Source organism: Odocoileus virginianus, chromosome 13 (assembly GCF_023699985.2).
Source record: "Odocoileus virginianus isolate 20LAN1187 ecotype Illinois chromosome 13, Ovbor_1.2, whole genome shotgun sequence".
NCBI lineage: Eukaryota > Metazoa > Chordata > Mammalia > Artiodactyla > Cervidae > Odocoileus > Odocoileus virginianus.
This window is the reverse complement of record NC_069686.1, coordinates 65,547,938-65,569,046: the sequence shown is the minus strand read 5'-3', so window position 1 is coordinate 65,569,046 and position 21,109 is coordinate 65,547,938. Positions and strand designations below refer to the sequence as shown.

The window sequence follows — 21,109 nt, the reverse complement described above, 5'->3', positions numbered from 1 at the left end:
TGCAAAAATGTTCTTGCAGCACATATAATAACGAAAAAAGAGGAAAAATCTAAATGTCAAAAATAGATCTGTCCATTGTAATACATCCATATAATGGAGGACTTATTAAAAAAATTGTGCTATAAAATCATATTTACTGACACAAAAAGATATGTGTAAACTGTGTGTGTAAAAAAAAACTGTGTGTAACAAATACAGTGACTACGACAGTTTCAATGGGGGCCCGACTTCAGCAGATAAGGGGGCCCTCCTCAGCTCTTCTAGAGCAGGTAGGGGAGGAGATGATGATCTCTAGGCCCTCCTCCCTCTGTCTCTCCCCAGGGGAAGGGATTTTCATAACAGTCAGGGAAATTAGGTAAATATCCCTGTAGGTGTGTGCCTGTTGTAGACTAAATGTGTGTGTCCCTCCAAAATCCAAATGTTGAAATCCTAACCCCCAATTTGATGGCATCAAGAGGTGGGGACTTCAGAAGGTGATTAGGCCATACCTTCTCTCTAGAATGTGCTCAGGCGATTTATAACAGTTGAGTTAGACAAAAAGCACATGCTATTCACAATAACCAAGACATGGAAGCAACCTAAATGTCCATTGACAAATGAATGGATAAAAAAGATATGGTTACATGTATATGATGGGATATTACTTAGCCTTTAAAAAGAAGGAAGTAATCCCATTGTAGCAACACGAATGGAGCCTAGAGATTGTCATATGAGTGACATAAGTCAGACAGAGAAAGACAAATACCATACGATATCACTTAGATGTGGGACCTAAAATAGGATACAAATGAACTTATTTACAAAATAGACACAGACTCACAGACATAGAAAACAAACTTATGGTTATCAAAAGAGAGGGAGTAATAAATTTGGAGTTTGGGATTAAAAGATACACACTACCATATATAAAATAGATAAACAACAAGGACCTATAGTACAAAGCTCTTACTTAGCTATGTACAGTATAGCACAGGGAACTGTACTCAATATTTTAATAATCTACAAGTGGAAAAAAAATACATATACATACATATATATATATACACACACACATATATAACTGAATCACTTTGCTGTACACTTGAAACCAACCCAACTGATAAATCTACTATACTCTGATTTTTAAAAAGAAGCATATACAAGGCAATGGTAAAGTCAAACTGGTATCACAGGATGTATATACTAAAGGAACCCCAAAACATAATTCAGAAAGACACATCTATACTAATGTTCATAGTAGCACTGTTTACAAAAGACAAGGCATGGAAGCAACCTAAATGTCCACTGACAGATGAATGGATAAAGAAGATATAGCACATATGCACAATGGAATATTACACAGCCATGAAAAGGAACAAATTGGGTCATTTGTAGTGATGAGTCTGTCATACAGAGTGAAGTAAATCAGAAAAAGTAAAACAGATATGGATGGGATGAGGGGTGAGAGGAAAGTCCCAGAGAGAAGGGAGATAATACATACACACACACACACACACACACACACACACACTTATAGCTAATTCATTTTGCTTTGTAGCAAAAACTAACACAACATTGCAAAGCAACTATACTCCAATTAAAAATGAATGAATAAGGAAATTTCACAGTCAGAATAAACATGATTCCATTTTCCCTAAAGTCCCACCAGGCCAGTTGTTAGGAAACTAGAAGCAACACAGTGAGAAGAGGGTAGCATGGTTTTCTAGATACAGACTCTGCAAAGAGTGCGAAGACTGACACGGCAAGTTTGGCAGTCAGGACAGAGGGAATCTGAACACACACCAACACTGCCTCTCTGAGGACACAGGTGAAAAGGGACACCCAGCAGGGCCTCTGATCTAATCGACTCTGTGAGCATGGCCGAGTCCATGAAGACTAACTGATTTTCACAGTGATGATCCCAAGTGACCAAGAGACTGTTACATCTCACATCCAGAATTCTCTGCTCAAGAAGGTAAGGGAGCATGTAATCCATTTGAGAAAGATTTTCATTTCAAATAGTTAAAAATTCTTTAAAAACTGTTTGGATGCTTAAAGGGGTAAATGACAACTACCTGGAAAATTCACTTATGTAGAATAACTTCTTCCCGAAAGACTCCAGATCAGTGACGTGGTGGGTAGTTGTATTTAGTTAGGTTTCTAGCACTTCTTGTTTGACATTTCATTGTCTGATTTCCTGAAGCCTTTCAAAATTCCTCACTTTCAAGGAACATAAATTCCTTGAGGCTAAAGATTCTGACACCCTTTCTTGGATATTCCACATCCTTGTTATACTTGGCCTTTTATATTTTCCTGCCACAAATGATGAACTGACATTCACAAAAATGACAGACCCCCGAGGCATGCATCAACTTTGACCAAGCCCTCTTGACATTTTGCAAGCCCTTTGAGTTGTGGTAAGCAATCCTAGAAGGGTCTTTTGCAGCCCTTATCAACCATTTGAACTAGAAAATACAGAATAATCAATATATAAATAAAGTTAGCATAATTTTTTAAAGTAACCTTTATATTTTTAGAGTCACTTCTCCTTGTTTAGGAAAACATCTTAGGAATTTGTGCAGAAATCAGCAACTTTTATTAGAAGCTGTCTGCTCTCCTCTACCAATCCTGGACTTCAGCTGCAGTATTTACAGCCTCCAACCAACTCTGCTTGCTTCAGGCTGCCTTTCACAATCCAAACAGCCTCTGGCCAATCTATCCTGTTACTGTTTGTCCTGAATTCAGTGGTTTTTGCATACTGACAGACTCCCTTGGTTTGTCTCAATTCTAGAGTCAAGGGGAGACTCTGTCTGCAGCCAAGGACCTCTGTTCAGTCCCGAATGGTAGGTTTTCCCTCCGACTCCAGGGCTTGTCCTATACTTGCACTCCTAAGCGTAGCACCAAAGACGTATAAGGAGAAAGAGTCATTTCAGTTCAGGCCTCACTTTTCAGATACACGAGTGCTGTGCACACAGGCTGTCCCAGCCTGCCCGCTGATCTCACTGCCTAACGCTGCCCCGTCACGCACCCTTTCCCCAAACACATCTCGCTGCAGTTTGGTGAATGTGCTGAAATCCTTGATGCTTTCTAATCTCCCGGAACAACCGTTTCCTCCTTCACACCTTCTAAGTCTAGTTCAAGAGCCATTGCTCTCAAGAAAATTTCATTCTCACCAGCATTGCAAAATGGGTGTTGTTACTGCCCCTTTTTTGAAGATGAGGAGAAAACCTTGCGAGGCTACAGAACCCCCTTGAGGTCAGGGCCTGGGCACCAGAGGAAGAACGAGCCCATCAAGTGTCTCTCCTGTGGCGTCTTCTCCTTGCACAGGTGGCCCCTGGACGGCGGCCCCTTCTCTCCCTGAAACCCCGGGTTGGGGGCCATGCGCCGCACTGCGGTCTCCCCGGGGCGCACGCGAAGGGGCCCGGGCGGGGCGCTCTCACCTGGAGTGTTGAGCAGCCGCGACCTCCTGCAGTGATAGGCTACCTCCTGCTCACAGTGCTCGGAGCCGTCGATCACCGCGCCCAGCTGCTCCAGGCTGCCCCCATAGTCCAAGGTCATGGAGTAGGGCTTCTCAGGGTTGGCGCCTCGCACACGGGTCAGTTCTGTGTTGTTGTGCTGCATCAACGTCCAGATCTTGTCCTCTGCCCAGAAAACACAACCCAAGCAAGGTCAAAACATGATCATGCTTATGGGCCTCCAAAAAGCTGGAAAAATGAAACAGGATTGTGTGAGCACTGTGATGTTTGGTGGCTGCAGGTCCATCAATTAATTGCCACTGGCCTGCTCTACTCATGATAAGGATTTAACCGGAGAATTTTGTTTCTCCTAGAGCTCCACCCAGAGGCAGTGTGGGGGTTAATCCTCTGCAGAGCTAAATTTGTGAAGCCCTCGCTCCACAAGTTCTATGCTTAATGTCCATTATCTCATTGAAAATGGACATGACTTAAGAAAAGTCAGTAAAAAAATAGAAACAGACAACAGAACAGGAATAAAAGGAAATGAATTAATCAGTCGTGGGAAGGACAATTTGGAAGGGGAAGAACTTAGAAATGAGATACTTTGTGATCAGAGTAGAATGTAACTAAATATGCTCAAAGATAACTTTCATGGTGATGACATGCATAAAAGAACATAGATCACTGACAAATCACAACCTGTTGGTAATTAAATGAACAAAAATCAAATGTTAAACATTTCCAATAAATAAATAAATGAAACTGACATCATCTAAATCAGGAGGAAGTTGGTCCTGCCATGTTAAAAATGAGGGGAAAGTGAATAAGGAAAACTAAGCAGGTTTTCTAAGATTATATAGTGAGTTAAAGACTAAGAATTGGAACCCAGGATGCCTGCCTCCAAAGACCCTACTTCCAGATAGTGACACACACTCTTCCTCACAAGAGAAGCCCTAGCATAGACCATTTTCTCAGAGAACCGTAAGTACCACATTCGAAACAAGACCTATTCACAGAGAGCATGTGTGACACATACATCGTAACAAGGATGAGAGTGTGTAATACACAAACAGGCAAGGCACTTAACTGAAGCTTGTTATTTATTCTCCATGATACTTCTACTCACCAAAAATATTTGAAGAGCTTTACATTAAAATACCAGGCAGAGATGAGGGCCTAAAGATCGGGAAGGAGAACATGCTTTGCCTTCTATCAATAAGAACGGAAGGTGAAGAGAGGAGAGGAATTTTATTTTTATTTTTAGAGCTTGGGAGATCTTCACTTGAAAGCTATTCTATGAACAACACGCTTGGGCAAGTCACTTCACTTTTGGAGGGGCTTAATTTTATCATCAGTTTTAAGAAAAGAAGGTATGAAGTCACAAGGCATTTGGGGATACATCAGACATTCTGGCATAACAGACTGAAATATGTTCAGTAATCAGACATAGAATCGAATTCTGAACTTGCTCACAAATAAAGTGAAAGAGGAAATAGGAGGACTTGAAAAGCTTTTGTCATCTGAGAACCTTGCCCACATAATAACATCCTTGCTCTTCACAGATGCGCAGAGCTGGAACAGAACCTGGCCCAGACATCGTGTGGTTTCCGCCCTCTCTCTCTCCCTCACTTAGTTTCACAAATGAGGAAACCAGAGTCTAGGAAGTAAAAGAATGACCCCCAGCATATCTATTAGATGAGAATTGCAAGCACATACACTGCCACCATAAAAAATACTTCTAGTTATAGTATATAACCAGCACTACTTAGGAACAGGATGGTGGCAGCTGTCCATGAAAAAGAAAATAATGTTAAAAATAACTGGCAAGCAGTATCCCCAGGTTTTACTGTCTCTGCCTCAACTCTGCGTATGAGTTAGGATAAGTAACTCCATTTCCCTGCACTTCAGTTTCAATATATTAGAAAAAGGAGGAAGAGAAAGTTTGGTCTTCCCAATTCCTAAATGACGAAATATTTATTGCAGCAGAAAGTTAAACTCTGCTCAAACATTCTGATTCTTCTTAACACTCTTTTCTGAAACCAGCTCCCTGATAACCCACATCTCCAATGTTTAACTGAATGGCATTTTCTATAAAGTCTAAAAAAATCAGAAGGTTATTGGATTTTTATTTTGAAAGCAAAAACAAGGCTTGATTCATATTGGTAAAAATAATAATGTTACACAAACAATGAACCAGAAATTTCAAAAATATTGGTGCCAGTATAGACAAATGTCAATAAAATAACCAAAGAAAGTAGTCATTCAATAATACACCACCGTAGAGGGAGAAATAAAAACTGCCAATTTTGAAATGTCCATGGTACTTACAAGAAACAGAACTCTAATGAGATGTCATGCTACTGTTCCATTCTAAGATATTTTACATACACCATCATCAGTACTTGTAACAATCATGGCAGATATCAACATATAGATACAAGAATAGATATTACAGGTATACATATAGATACAGATATAAGAAGGAGAGAGAAAGTAAGCTTGTCCCCAATCTCAACGTGTCCAATCTGTTTGACTCCAAAATTGGTCCTCACAGCATCACTAAATTACACAAATTTGGATTTCCTTCTAAATGTACACTGATTTTCATTACTTTGTCCATCCAGTGTTCACATACCAATTAAACAATTTGCTTGTTCATTTACTCATTAGCTCATTTTTCCCAAAATCTTACTCTATTTTTGGCAAGAGGGAGAAGAAAGGCTTGTATCAGAGAGACTATCTTTTATCCCAAAGCCACAAATATCGCAAACCCCTCCTTCTGGGCCCGGAGAGTGAAGTTTTCACAGTTGAACTCTTGGCACTTTTTGATATATGCGATAGATGGAAGACACAAGGAACAACTAAGGGTCCAAAAGCGGCCCTCAGTTCACTAAACACACATCAGAAGCGCGGTCTGACCAACAGGAAGAGAGACGATCACTCGGAACCTAGGGTCTCAAGGTGGTTTCATTTCAAAGACAGACTTGTCATCTCATTATTTCTCTCCTGGGTGATAGAAACATAAAGACTAAAAATAAAAAGATAACTGGATGTTATCTTTTTCTCACTTTCTATTTTCTCTCCTACTCCCTCGGTTGCTGTGCAGATTAGGCCCTGAACCTGGTGAAACATGAAAAGCCAGGGGTCGGTGCCAGTCAGGAGAGTCAGCTTTGACGGCTGGTGCTCCTGACACATGGAATAAGGTGGGGACAGGCAGTTTGAGCTAGGGAAGGTGTGGGTGAAAGACCTCAAGCAACGTTCATTCTGAATAGGCTTTTGGGGGGATGGAGGGTGATCCATTCATGGGCCTCCACATACTATAAATAAAACTGACCTCATGAGCAAGATGGTAAATTTAGTCAGCAGGCAATGGACAGAGCATGAATTTTGGCCTCAGAAGATCTAGATTTGTGAGTCAGCCCTACACTTATTGGCCAAGCATAGTTGGTCAAATGATTACTTTTCTGAAGTTCAGTTTCTTCATCAATTATACTTTAAAAAGCAGCAATGACACCAACTGTAGAGGATGGTTGTAAAGATTAAGTGAGGAGATCAGTGTGAGGAACTCATTATTAACTAAATAACTAGCTTTTTAATAGAGATCTCTGTGTACCACTTAGATAAAGATATATGACATCTCCAACTCCAGCAGCTCACAGATGTCTGATGCTGATATTAACAAAAGCATTAAAAAGAAGAAGCTATGACTGGTCTCTTGTAGTTCTCAGGATAGCCTGCTTCAGGAAGGTTATTCCCCAGGCCAGAAAGGAAGACCCACAAACACCCAGAGGAGAGAGACACCAAGCTGACCTTCTCTCTGCACACCCAGGGGGAAACACAGCAGACTCAAAAGTCCCAGAATGCAAAATGTTCCTCCTGGGAGACTGTGAACTTGGACTTTCACACAAGGAAACCAACAGAGGTTTCCCTCTAACTCGGGTAAGTCCAGTTTCACGCAGAGACCAAGGAGGAAATCAGCTAAAAGCTATGACTGGCAGACCACCATAAAATCCTCCAGGCTCCAAACACCACCCTCAGCTGGTCTGCCTCCAGCACCATCCCTCTATCACACGGCATCTACCCGCATCTAAGGCCTCAAGGCGCCATGAGACAGCCTGGCTTTAGAAACCAGCCCATCAGTTGAGCATCTATGTTCTACTCTAGTAGGAAGACTTAAGTTAGGGGTGGGAAACTCATCCTGCAAAGGAGGTTAGCTAGCAGACTCCTTGTGATATAGCTGCTGCTGTATATAGTAAATGATTATTATCTTGTTGAATTACCTTTTCACTTTGAAATAGCCTCATGTGTTTCTAGATTTATTTTCATTCCTTGCATTTCATAAATGTCTACAACAGAATATGTTGTTTAGTCCTTACAGACCCAGAAACCTAGAAAATCATTGCCCTTGATTCCACAGTCTGCTACCCAGGTCATTTTCTATTGTTTCTTTTACTGTATTCAGTCCCATAATGAGGAACAGAGTCCCTCTTTCTAACTTGCTTAAAGGAATACAAGTATTGAGTTACTCAAGATAAATTGTCTGCTTAAGAGGGGACTGCATTTGAAGATTTTTTTGAACTGGCAGAAACTTATTCAATTCGCTAAGGATCTTAGTTAGTCTAAAATAAGTTATTATGCATTTTAAATGTTTATTATCCAATAAATGGCTGGCAAATATTTTCTCTAATTTCTGAGATTGCTTTTTGATTTGGTTGACTATTTCTTGTGCGGTACAGAAGCCCTTTAATCTGATGTAGTGCCACTTGCTGATTTTTTCTTTTGTTTTTTGAGCTTCTGTTGTCAGAGTAAATAAAAAAAAAAAATTGTTGTCAGAATGTCAGAGGGATTTCTCCCTTATGTTTTCTTCTAGGGTTTTATGCCATCAGGTCTTCTGTTGAAGCCTTTACTGTTTTTCACGTTAAATTTTGAGTAGTATAAGATACAAGGTCTAATTATTTGCATGCCCAGTTTTCCCCACACCATTTGCTGAAGAGATTATCATTTACTCTTGAATATTTTTGGCTCCCTTATCAAATATCAATTGATCCTTTATGTGAGAGCTTATTTCTGGTCTCTCTATTCTGTCCTACTGGTATATGTGGCTATATTTTTATGCCAATATCATACTGTATCAATTACTGTAGATTTGGAAAAATGGATAGATGTTATTTAAGGGCACAAAGTTGTGATTAGCCAATAAATAAGTTCTGGATATCTAATGCACAGCTTAATAATTAGTCAACAATACCATATTATAAACTGCAAAGTGGCTAAGAGATGAGGTCTTCATCATTTCCACCAGAAAAAAGAAAATAATTACATGACATAATAGAGGTGCTAGCTAAGCATGGTAATCATATTGTAATATATAAATGTATCAAATCAGCACTTTGTGCATCTTAAAATTACACAAAGTTGTACGGCAGTTATATCACATTAAAAAGCAAAATGTTTGCTTTTTAAAAGCAGCACTCACCACAGGGCATTAAGCAGAGTTTCCTGTGCTATACGGCAGGTGGTCATTAGCTACCTATTTTATGCATATATCAGTGGTGTGTGTGTACGTCAATCCCAATCTCATGGCACACCCCATTCACCCTATCCCCCATTTTCCGTTCCCTACATCTGTGTCTCTATTTCTGCCCTGAAAACTCTGTGGTGACTGAAATGGGAAGAAAATCCAAAACAGAGGGGCAGATGAATACCTACAGCAGGAACTAATCACACACTGCAAAACAAATAAACCTGAATTAAAAAGAAAAAAACAGCGGTGCAGTCGCCTGAGTATAAGTGATGCTGCAAGGTATTATCCACCTTTAAGTATAAAGAACTTATGGGTTATAGGCCATCAAACAGCACGTTATAAAGATCCAAGGCTTCATTTCAACAACATGACAACGGTTGTTACAGAGACTGGTACAGCATTTCCTATGTTGCTTTGTGGATTTAGCTTTCAAGTCCATCTTCTTACAAACATGAGACCTCCCAGGATATGAAATGTATCATTCTGTGCATACTGTGTGCTAGTCCCCAGGGCACAGACACAGGAGAATAAGGCACGCTGAACTCTTTCAAAATCTTACCGTCATTTGAGGGGGAAAGTAGCATACATGAGAACCACAAACATCTCACACTGATATAGGCACTCTTGAGATTACGAGTAAGTGAGGATGCCTGGAGGTCTGCTGGGGCTGGGTTGGAGCTGGTGATAAACTGTATTCTGTTTCCCTCAAGAATGGACAGGTCAACAGTGGTCTTTCACCCATGGACCATCGGTACCTCGGCTAGCATGAAGCACCCTGTAAGATTTCAGGAGATCTTTGTCAAGAGGAGGCTAACCGTCAGCAGGTACAGTATGTCCCCTGCATATGAACTCTCAAGTTACAGAGACATGGACGTGTGTCCCACCAGGGCCGGACAGGAGCAAAGTGCAGCCCGCCCTCCGCCTCCTGCTGACGACTCTGCACCTCGCCCTCTCCCACCTCCTCTCTCAAGATACAGAGACGTGGACGTGTGTCCCACCAGGGCCGGACACCAGTAGAGTGCAGCCCGCCCTCTGCCTCCTGCTGACGACTCTGCACTCCGCCCTCTCCCACCTCCTCCCTGTCCGCGTCAGTGACTCTTCTTGCCTGCTCGCCGGATGCCGGGGCTGCACGCCAACTGTCGTACCACACCATTGCATGTGCTTTCCAGGACACTGCACTGTAATAGTAAAGATGCTTATATTTCTGTGTTTATTTCTTATGTATTATTTGTGTGACAAGTATTAACAACCTAGTACAGTATAATACATGTAGATACAGCCGATTGTGTTAGTTGGGTACCTAGACCAACTCTGTTGGATTTATGAACAGATTGGACTTATGAATGTGCTCTCAGAACGGAAGTTGTTCATATGTAGGGGACTCGCTGTATTATATAAGTGGCCACATGTAAAACGACTTTCAAGTGATAAGATCAAAACACACACACTCAACAACATCAACAAGAGAACAGTAAAAGAGGTTTCAGAGGGCATCAGCTCAGTAGCAATAGCAGGCTACTGAATATGGGGCTAGAGAATAGCCCATACATTTACCTTTCCTGTGAAATCTTTCCTAGCCATCACCCCAGGAAGACTGCTTAGGAACCTTCATCCTGGAGCTTTAGGTGAGCCGCCTTGATCACTCTTGCTTTCATTTCAGAAAATAAGTTGTTTACATATAGAGCAAGCATGTAACCCTCTTATTTTGGTTCTCGTTCTGTCTGATTGGTTTTGCTGTGATGCTCACTATTATTATTAATAGTAGCCCTTACGGATGCTATAAGCTGTTCCATCTGCTACCACGGAGATCACCACTGAGAAGAAAAAGCAAACAGAAGAAAAGTGAAAAAAGAGAGAGGAACACGCGATAACTCTGATTAATAAAACCTCATCCTACACACATATCTGACTCTCTGCAGCGCAAGGAAAATTTTCTCTCACAATGCTTGGAAGGAAGAAAAGTCTACAGATTGTCAATACTCAGCTTAATTGAACTTTAATCACTGTGGGGAGCTGCTTACAGTCCTTTGAAAAGTGTGGCAATTCACTTATACTCCTATTGCAATAAAACAAGTCTATATTAAGGTCCCCGGGGTCACTTTTGGTACAGTTATCTAAGTTGACAAAGTGAATTTTCTATGCCAAGGGTAAAGGTAGCTTAAATAATTCTCAAAGCACTGTCATTACCATTCATTTACCATCTATGCCATTTCTTGCACTGACAGTTATTTAATTTTTCATATGTTTGTCCCTTATCTCCCCGTTTAAATCTTAGGCAATGTCTGCTGAGTAGATATCAGCTTGGAAAGGGTTTCCGTGGTTAGTGAAGGCAGATGTGATGGAGGAAAGCAAGGGCTTTGGGATCAACAGATCTGGCTGACAGCTCTGCCACTGACCAAGTTCCCGAACAAGGCAGAGACAGGGAGCCTCCCCCAGCCTCAGTCCCCACATCTGTAAACTGGATATACCCATTAAGCGGTGGTGCGGTGAGCACTGAATCAAACTCACAGCACAGAGCAGAAACTCAGAGGCTGACTCAGGGCACTGGCCTCGAAATGAACTTGAACAGCCACAAGCCCTGCCGATGAAGTGATTCGGGGAGGAGCAGAGACATCATTTCATTGTGGGAAACAGTTCTGGGAACTTCTAATGAGGGGTCCGTGAACCTTCCCCTCAACTTTTAAAGGGAAGGAAGACAACAGGTGAAAAGCAGTTTTCAACTTCTTTAAAAGGATTCAGAATTTCTGCAAGAGCAGTTTTCCCTTTCTTGCGGCTCAGCCCAGAGGCCAAGGTGAGCATCCTCCTTGTCTGCTAAAACCACTGAAGACATGGTTGCTTTTAGTGTCTGAGCTTCCGCTGTTGGGAAGAGGGGCATTACTGATTTAAGGCTCCTGATAGTCACCATGCACGGTGGGTGCATTAGCTGGAAGCAGGCACTGCAGGCTGCGGGGGGTGGGAACGCATTCCAGCCGCTGCTGCTCCTCCACCAGCCCGCTTGGACCACACACTTTATGACTTCCAGACAACATACTTGGCCGTGATTTACTGTACTACTTCGCCAAGCCTTTACTTTTTATATACCTGTTGGGGGGTTATTTTTCTTTTCCTTTGCTTTAAAACCAGTGGCATCATCAAAGAGACCTGGGGAATCTGTCTGTCTGATTTTAGAGGAGGGGGCATGCACTTGGATAGATTTCATGTTCAATTGCATGGTACTTGTTTGTTTCTGATTTACTGGTTTATCCAAAGAAACTTCATGAAAAGTCTAGTGTGTGCAGAGCACACTTAGGGACTGAGTATCTTGAGGCTTACCAGGCTGAATGCCTTGCTGGACCCTGAGCTCAAGGCATTCATAGCTGGTTCTGAGAAAGAAGTTCCCACGGAAGCTAAAAGATTCACGGCAGCATGTATGGGGTCATGGTTTGATCTCTTTGCTATCCAAGGAACTTTCAAGAGTCTTCTCCAGCACTACAGTGCTTCGGGGCTCAGCCTTCTTTATGGTCCAGCTCGCACATTTGTACTTGACCACCGGAAAAACCACAGCTTTGAGCCTGCACCCATCTCCTGGGCAGGGGAAGAAGGGAAAGGGGACTGCAAATCACAGTCACCTGATAGGATCAGGGAGGGACTTCGGTTGTTGTGAGACAATTTCATGACGTCTTTAGGAGTGTGTTTGTGATAAGCACTGTTGTGGTTCATTCTGAGGAAAAATTTAGGCACTGGCTCGAACTTGAATTCAATCCTTCATCTGTCAGTCACTAACGGAGTGACACTGGAATGTGCTCCAACCTCTCTGGACTTCTGCTTCCTCAAAATGCAAATGAGAAACCATCTCTACCTCATACTCTACCACGTGGATTACACGCTAAGAGAAAGTATGACCCGGCACCGGATGCACAAGCGTACACCAAACAGTAGTCGCTGGGCTCCCCGGGCGGTGCAGGGATAAGGAGTCTGTCTGCCTATGCAGGAGATGCAAGAGATGCAAGTTCAGTCCCTGGGCTGGGAAGATCCCTTGGAGATGCAAATGGCAACCCACTCCAGTGTTTTTAACTGGAAAATCCCATGGAGAGAGGAGCCTGGCAGACTACAGTCCAGAGGGCCACAAATTGTACATGACTGAGTGACTGAGTAAATCCTTTCTTTACGAGTTAAGGTACCCAAGATGGCACTCACAGGGTAAGAAGCTGATTGAAAATGGTTTGCCTTAGTCCTGCAGCCATGAAATTAAAAGACACTTGCTCCGTGGAAGAAAAGCTATGACAAAACTAGACAGTATATTAAAAAGCAGAGATATCACTTTGCTGACAAAGGTCTGTATAGTCACAGCTATGGTTTTCCCAGTAGTCATGTACATATGTGAGCGCTGGACCATAAAGAAAGCTGAGCACTGAAGAACTGATGCTTTCAAATTGTGTGCTGCAGAAGATTCTTGAGAGTTCCTTGGACAGCAAAGAGATCAAACCAGTCAATCCTAAAATAAATCAATCTTGAATATTCATTGGAAGGACTGATGTTGAAGCTGAAAATTCAATACTTTGGCCACCTGATGTGAAGAACAGATTCACCTGAAAAGACCCTGATGCTGAAAGAGATTGAAGGCAGGAGGAGAAGGCAGTGCCGTGCCAGAAGGTGAGACGGTTGAATGGCATCGCCAACTCAATGACTAAACAACAACTCCTCAGAAAGGATACCCAGCAATTATGTTGCCTCTCTCCAGGTCATGAAAGTAGACAGGCCCTGTGAAAATGGAAGAATCTACTTACTTATTCTGCTTCCATGGATCTTAAATTCTGGTTTTGAAGGTGATTGACAAAATGAAAGCCCAAGAAGAAAGTGAAATTATTCCTCTTTCTTCCCTCACAGTATCAATGATGTGCCAACTTCATCTCTAGTGGGAAAACTTTTCTAACTCCACCAGCACCCCGTGTCTGCCCCCTCAAGCACTATTATGCCACCTTGTTTACTCAGACCCTCCAATAAACTGCAAGGTCAGCAAGGGAAAAGAATGTCTCATAAGTTTTTGCATGCCTAGCACCTGACCCACAGTAGGTATTCACTTATCACTGAACTAAACCTTTAACAGACTACCAATATTTTTACTGGCTTCAGTGACAGTACTTAAAATCAACCACAAAGTGATATGATAGGAAACTATGTTTCGATATGTACTTGAATTTCTGCCATGCAGCCCAGAATATCTATTGCAAATAGTAAAATGTTGGAAAAATATAAATATCTACCAACAGCTGTCTGATTGAATAAAGGATAGTTAATTGACACAGTGAAATACTCTGTAACCATAATAAAGACCACATAAGATTTCTTTAAACTGATCTAGAATTATTTCCAGGATAGATAGAATCATTTCAGGGGATCAAGGCACAAAAGACTATGTTACATGTTGTGTAAGAATAAAGGAGAAATAGGGCTACAGACAAGGATAAACTAAATGATTATCTAGAGTAAGATAATGGGTAAGAATAGAGAGAAGACCATGAGAGAGAATAAGATGTAACCAGTCAACCATTGTAGCTATATTTGACTTCTGTAACAAGAAAATATTTTACATTTTTAAAACATAAAATTAAATCATAAAGATGAAAAGAGACAAACACTAAAACTGAATATTTAAAAAAAGCCTGCCTATATATTGAAAAGATAAAATAACCACAAAGGACAAAACATAATTAAAGTAACTTTTAAAATATAGTATTCTGTTCAGCTATACATCCTGAGGCTATAGTCTAAAAATAAAATGCAAAATTCAAGTTAATCTTAAACTTTACCTTGTTATCAGTAGTGACACTGCTATTTGATTATGAATCTGTTGATGAGTATTATTGGATAGAATAAATTATAAAATATATTTTTTCAATTTTAAATTTATTTATTTTTTAATTGAAAGATAACTGCTTTACAGAATTGGGCTGGTTTCTGCCAAACATCAATGTGAATCAGCCACAGGTACACATATATTGATTTTGTTGGGATAGTCTCTCAGTATGTGAGAAGAGAAATATATATGGATGATGGAAAGATGAGAAAAGATCTGATAATGGTGGATTTGCATTAAAGTATATAAACTCATAATTAAGCACACACACACACACACACACACACACACACACACACATGCATTTCTTTACCTGTGTCCATAAGAAAGACAGAAGCAATAAGCAAACCAAACATCTAGATCTTAATTTTCAAATACCATGTGCTCCAGAAAAGAACTGGGCTTCTCTGGGAAAACAGCTGAGTCTGGTCAGGCAGGAAAAGTTCAAGGTCACCTCTTGGAGCATCTTGGACTAGAAAGCACACACGTGTTCCAAGGTTGATGGGGTCACTCTGGACTAGAAAGCACACACGTATTCCAAGGTTCATGGGGTCACTCTGGACTAGAAAGCACACACGTGTTCCAAGGTTGATGGGGTCACTCTGGACTAGAAAGCACACACGTGTTCCAAGATTAATGGGGTCACTCTGGACTAGAAAGCACACACGTGTTCCAAGGTTGATGGGGTCACTCAAGAAAGACATAGGAACAGAATTAAAGGGTTACCAGCTATACATGGGACAATCTGAGCACCAATAGATATAATGATAATAGTAAAAATATGTCAAAGTAAAATAATTTATAAGTTTCAGCTGATACAAGGGGGCCTCTCAGGTGGTGCAGCGGTAAAGAATCTCCCTGCAATGGAGAAGATGCAAGAGACCTGGGTTCACCTCTTACACTGTTGGTGGGAATGCAAACTAGTACAGCCACTATGGAAAACAGTGTGGAGATTTCTTAAAAAGCTGGAAATAGAACTGCCATATGACCCAGCAATCCCACTTCTGGGCATACACACCAAGGAAACCAGATCTGAAAGAGACACGTGCACCCCAATGTTCATTGCAGCACTGTTTATAATAGCCAGGACATGGAAGCAACCTAGATGCCCATCAGCAGACGAATGGATGAGGAAACTGTGGTACATATACACCATGGAATATTACTCAGCCATTAAAAAGAATTCATTTGAATCAGTTCTAATGAGATGGATGAAACTGGAGCCCATTATACAGAGCGAAGTAAGCCAGAAAGATAAAGGCCATTACAGTATACTAACACATATATATGGAATTTAGAAAGATGGTAACGATAACCCTATATGCAAAACAGAAAAAGAGACTCAGACGTATAGAACAGACTTGTGGACTCTGAGAGAAGGCAAGGGTGGGATATTTCAAGAGAACAGCATTGAAACATGTATATTATCTAGGGTGAAACAGATCACCAGCCCAGGTTGGGTGCATGAGACAAGTGCTCGGGCCTGGTGCACTGGGAAGACCCAGAGGGATCGGGTGGAGAGGGAGGTGGGAGGGGGGACCGGGATGGAGAATACATGTAAATCCATGGCTAATTCATTTCAATGTATGACAAAAACTACTGCAATGATGTAAAGTAATTAGCCTCCAACTAATAAAAATAAATGGAAAAAAAAAAAAAAAGAGAGAACCGGGTTCAATCCCTGGGTTGGGAAGAACACGTGGAGGAGGAAATGGCAATCTACTCCAGTATTCTTGCCTGGAGAATTCCATGGACAGAGGAGCCTGGTGAGCTACAGTACCTGAGGTTGCAAAGAGTTGGACATCATATATGAAATATATATGTGAAAAATATTCTTTTCCAATATGATTTATCATAGGATATTGAATATAATTCCGTGTTATACAGAAGGACCTGGTTTACCTATTCTCTGTGTAATAGTTTACACCTCATAACTTCAAACTCCCAATCCATCCCTCTCTCACTGCTCTCCTCTTTAGAACATTTCACTTACAACTGGTTTGTAAGTTTGTGCTCTTCAAGAACTTAATGTCTGTCATGAAAAACAACCAAAGCAAGATGGTGTAGGGGATCTTACTTTCTAATTAAAAGAAATTAAAAGGACAGGTCAATTAAACCCATGCATAGAGAGTGCTTGAGATTCAAACAAAAATAGAAAAACAGACATTGCTATAAAAGACACTGTAGGGACAAGATGAATTATATATTGGATAACATTCAGAAGTGATCTTTATTGTTCTTATTACAAAAATAAAACTAAAGTATGGTTTTAGTTTTGTGTTTATATAGCACTGTGTGTATTGTTACAAGATACAAGTGAAGCGTTCAGATTTAAATTATCACCATGTCTAGAGTTTGCTTTCAAACAGTTTAGAAAAAAACATTTTTCTATGAGGACACAGAAAGGACAGGAGAGGGAGAAAGGAGGTGAGAGCAGCACAAATGTGGGCAAACGGGCAAAACGCTCATGTTTGGAGAGTTTAGGTGAGAAGTTTATGGATGCTGATTTTAGCATTCTGTCAACATTTCTGTGGGCTTGAATTTCTCAGAATAAAAACTTCGAGGAAAATAAGATAGAGCTTCACAGAATGCTTCACATGTAGAAAAGGCTCAAAACTGTTCTACTCTGCGCCAGCAAACCCACGTGAATGTGCTCTTACAACCACACACACAGACACACAGTAAAGAATAACAGACTACATAGTTTTCCAAAAGCAAACACCATTTCCAGGACTTCCCTGGTGGTACAGGGGTTAAGACACAGCACTTCCACGGCAGGAGACATGGGTTCCACCCTTGGTTGGGGAACTAATATCCTGGATGCATGGGGCACAGCCAAAAATAAATAAATTAATTAACTAAATAAAAGTTAAAAGTACTATCAAATTCAATCATCCATACCATGGTAGCTCATCCATTTTCAAATGGAAGTATTTGCTATTGCTGTTGAATTAGTTTGTAGGAGGCTTTCAAGGCACCAGGTGTTAGACATCCCAGAAGTTTATTAGCTGTTATTTTCATCATTGTTTCCCTTGTGGCTCAAATGGTAAAGAATCTGCCTGCCATGGGGGAGGCCTGGGTTTGATCCCTGAGTTGGGAAGATCCCCTGGAGAAGGGAAAGGTTACCCATTTCAGTATTCTGGCCTGGGGAATTCGGCGGACTGTAAAGTCCATGCGGTTGCAGAAAGTTGGACACAACTGAGTGGCTTTCACTTTCACTTTCATTTTCAACATCATATCCCAGAAACACCAAGAAGCCAGGGTCAAGGTTTCTGGGAATAGAGTGCTGAAAATAATTTTAAAAACTAGCACATATTGGGTATATAATGCCAGGAAATGATTTTCTTATGGTTTACAATGATTAACTCCTGTAAAACTCACAAGAGTCTCATACATAGGCTCTATTTGTAATGACCCAAAAGGCAACTAAGGAACAAGGAAGCCAAGTAACTCCTTGGATCACATCACTTGACAGAACTAGGAAGTGTCAGTGCTGGGATGCAGATCATGCCCAAGCGTTTGCCACCGATGCTGGGTTGGGCAGATGTGTACTGATCATGGGGATTCAAGGGGGAGCCATGAGAAAGGTGATGGGCTGAAGAAAGTCATGGGAGCAAACAATAAGGGCTCAGTCTATAGAAGGAGATGAGTGCATGTCATTCCAGAACAAAGTCATGTCTAAGTCATAAGAGTTAGCCAGGACACTCACAGCCGGCAGGGAAAACACCATATGGAAACTGTCACCACAGATGGTCTACCCAGCCAAAGGCTCTAATCAGCTCCTCTTTACAAACAGATACAAATGGAACAGTCAGACTCTGTGCACAGAGCAGGCACGGCTGATTCTTGCTCCGGAGACTGGAGCGCACCTGCTGTGAAGAGCCACGAAGAATAAAGGCTTCTAGACAAAGGGCCCCTCTGTCCCCTGCTTCACAAAATGTGGAACCACAAACTGCTAGTACCTTTTGGGCTTTTTTATTCTTTGGAATGTATAGACCAACTTTGATCCGTCATCTCTCCCCAGAATTCTGGGCTCAAAGCAAAAGCAAGATTTCTAGGAGACACCTTTGACTTCCACTTGTTATTTCATTCTCCTGAACAAGAACAGTGTTTGCCCAAAGGTAAGACTGTATTAAAACCCACGGATGAGCCAAGAGCCCTCAGACGAGTCAAGGAGCCCTTGGGCACAAGCTTGCTGCATCACCACATCCAGGACGCCACTGAGCTCATCAAGATTGGTTTTTCCTCTTTTCTCTTCCCTGCCTGACTCAAGACACATATGTTTCAACTTCATAACTAAGCTCTATGTCTCCAGCAAAGCCTTACTTGATCACTGCAGTCCCTGATTCCTTCAACATGTAGATCTTCCCAATGGCTCGGCAGTAAAGAATCTGTCTATCCATGCAGGACATATAGGGAGCCCAGGTTCGATCTCTGGATCAGGAAGATCCCCTGGAGGAGGGCACGGCAACCTACTCCACTATTCTTGCCTGGAAAATGCCATGGACAGAGGTGCCTGACAGGCTTACAGTCCACGGGGTTGTAAAGTGTCAGACACGATGGAGCACATATGCACACCACTCATGATGGTCACAGAGGCACAAAAATGTGCGTTTCATCCCTGGGTCGGGAGAATCCCCTGGAGAAGAAAATGGCTACCCATTCCAGAATTCTTGCTTGGAAAATTCCATGAACAGAGGAGCCTGGTGGGCTACACTCCATGGGGTCACAAAGCATCGGACATGTTTGAGCACACACACAAAGAGGATGACGGAGCTGGGTGACTATGGCTTCTATCTTAGGAGCTCTTAGAGAATGCTACATATTGTACTGAGCACATGAGGTACATTGCCCATTTATTTTTATTAGTTGGAGGCTAATTACTTTACAATCATTGTAGTGGTTTTTGTCATACATTGAAATGAATTAGCCATGGATTTACACGTGTTCCCCATCCCGATCCCCCCTCCCAGCTCCCTCTCCACCAGATCCCTCTGGGTCTTCCCAGTGCACCAGGCCCGAGCACTTGTCTCATGCACCCAACCTGGGCTGGTGATCTGTTTCACCCTAGATAATATACATGTTTCGATGCTGTTCTCTCGAAACATCCCACCCTCGCCTTCTCCCACAGAGTTCAAAAGTCTGTTCTATACATCTGTGTCTCTGTTTTGCATATAGGGTTATCGTTACCATCTTTCTAAATTCCATATATATGTGTTAGTATGCTGTAATGTTCTTTATCTTTCTGGCTTACTTCACTCTGTATGATGGGCTCTAGTTTCATCCATCTCATTTAATTTTATTTAACCCACACATCAACCCACTGAGGTAAGATTAAGTGATCATTCCTATTAAACAGATGAAGAAACTGAGCTTCACAGAAGTGAAGAGGCTCAATATCCCATGGTGTTGAGAATCTATGGGATAACTGGACAAATTAAATAGAATGGCCTGAAGGGAAAGGCGTTAAGAGCTGGAAGTTAAGCATAAGTGCTAGAGCACAAAGGTCAGTGGTTTATAGCGGCTTATACAGCTTGGAGCACAGAGGAGCCTCAATAAATACTGGTGTTTGGACTGTGTCCTGATTCCCGCACACCGCGAGGAAGGGCTTTCCAGGTATCTGCAAGAAAAAAACGTGCTGTGAAAGTCCCATCAAGAAGGGACAGGATAAGCCTTGTGGTTAGGTCTTAAAAAGAGCAGCTCTTTTAATCACTGACTTAGAAGTGGGGAGACAGAGAAGGAAGGTAATTATTAAATGCTGTACACTGTGATAATCACTTTAATATAGATATTTCCCAAGATCCAAAATCTTCAGGTGCTTGCTAAAAACGTCATTTTTATCATCGTCCTAAACCTACTGAACAAACATTGCTGGGAACAGGCCTAGAAAATTCCATTTTAAATGTTTGTCTCAGTTCATTTTTAAAAGAAAGAAAACTTAAGCAACTTTATTTTATATAATTTTCATCAAATGCTTAAAACAGTTGGGGGGTGACAGAGGATGTGATGGTTGCATAACATCATGATTCAATGGACGTGAGTTTGAGCAAACTCTGGGAGATAGAGAAGGACAGGGAAGCCTGCTGTGCTGCGGTCCATGGGGCTGCAAAGAGCCAGACATGATTCAGCGACAACAACAAAAAGCCACGATCCAGGAAGGAATGATGCAGATCTTCTCCCTGCAGGATCACTTCCTGAAAAAGCTTCCCACTGTGGCCTTCACCAATGGATGGGAGCGGCGCAGGGAGACGAAGGGTCTGTGTGACCTGGCTCTCGGGTATTCCGTGGCCTCAGAGCGTCTGTGTCATTTGGGCT

General features: G+C 41.7%; 1 protein-coding gene across 2 annotated transcripts in view; it reads right to left on the bottom strand.

The window, feature by feature from the left end:
• The window catches only part of CNTNAP5 (contactin associated protein family member 5), a 1,008,111-nt gene that overhangs the window by 294,987 nt on the left and 692,015 nt on the right, over positions 1-21,109 (bottom strand). For both annotated transcript variants that reach the window (XM_070476362.1, XM_070476363.1), the window contains one exon: positions 3,420-3,620. In XM_070476362.1, coding sequence (XP_070332463.1) covers positions 3,420-3,620 — 201 coding nt within the window. The remainder of the gene's footprint in view (positions 1-3,419; positions 3,621-21,109) is intronic.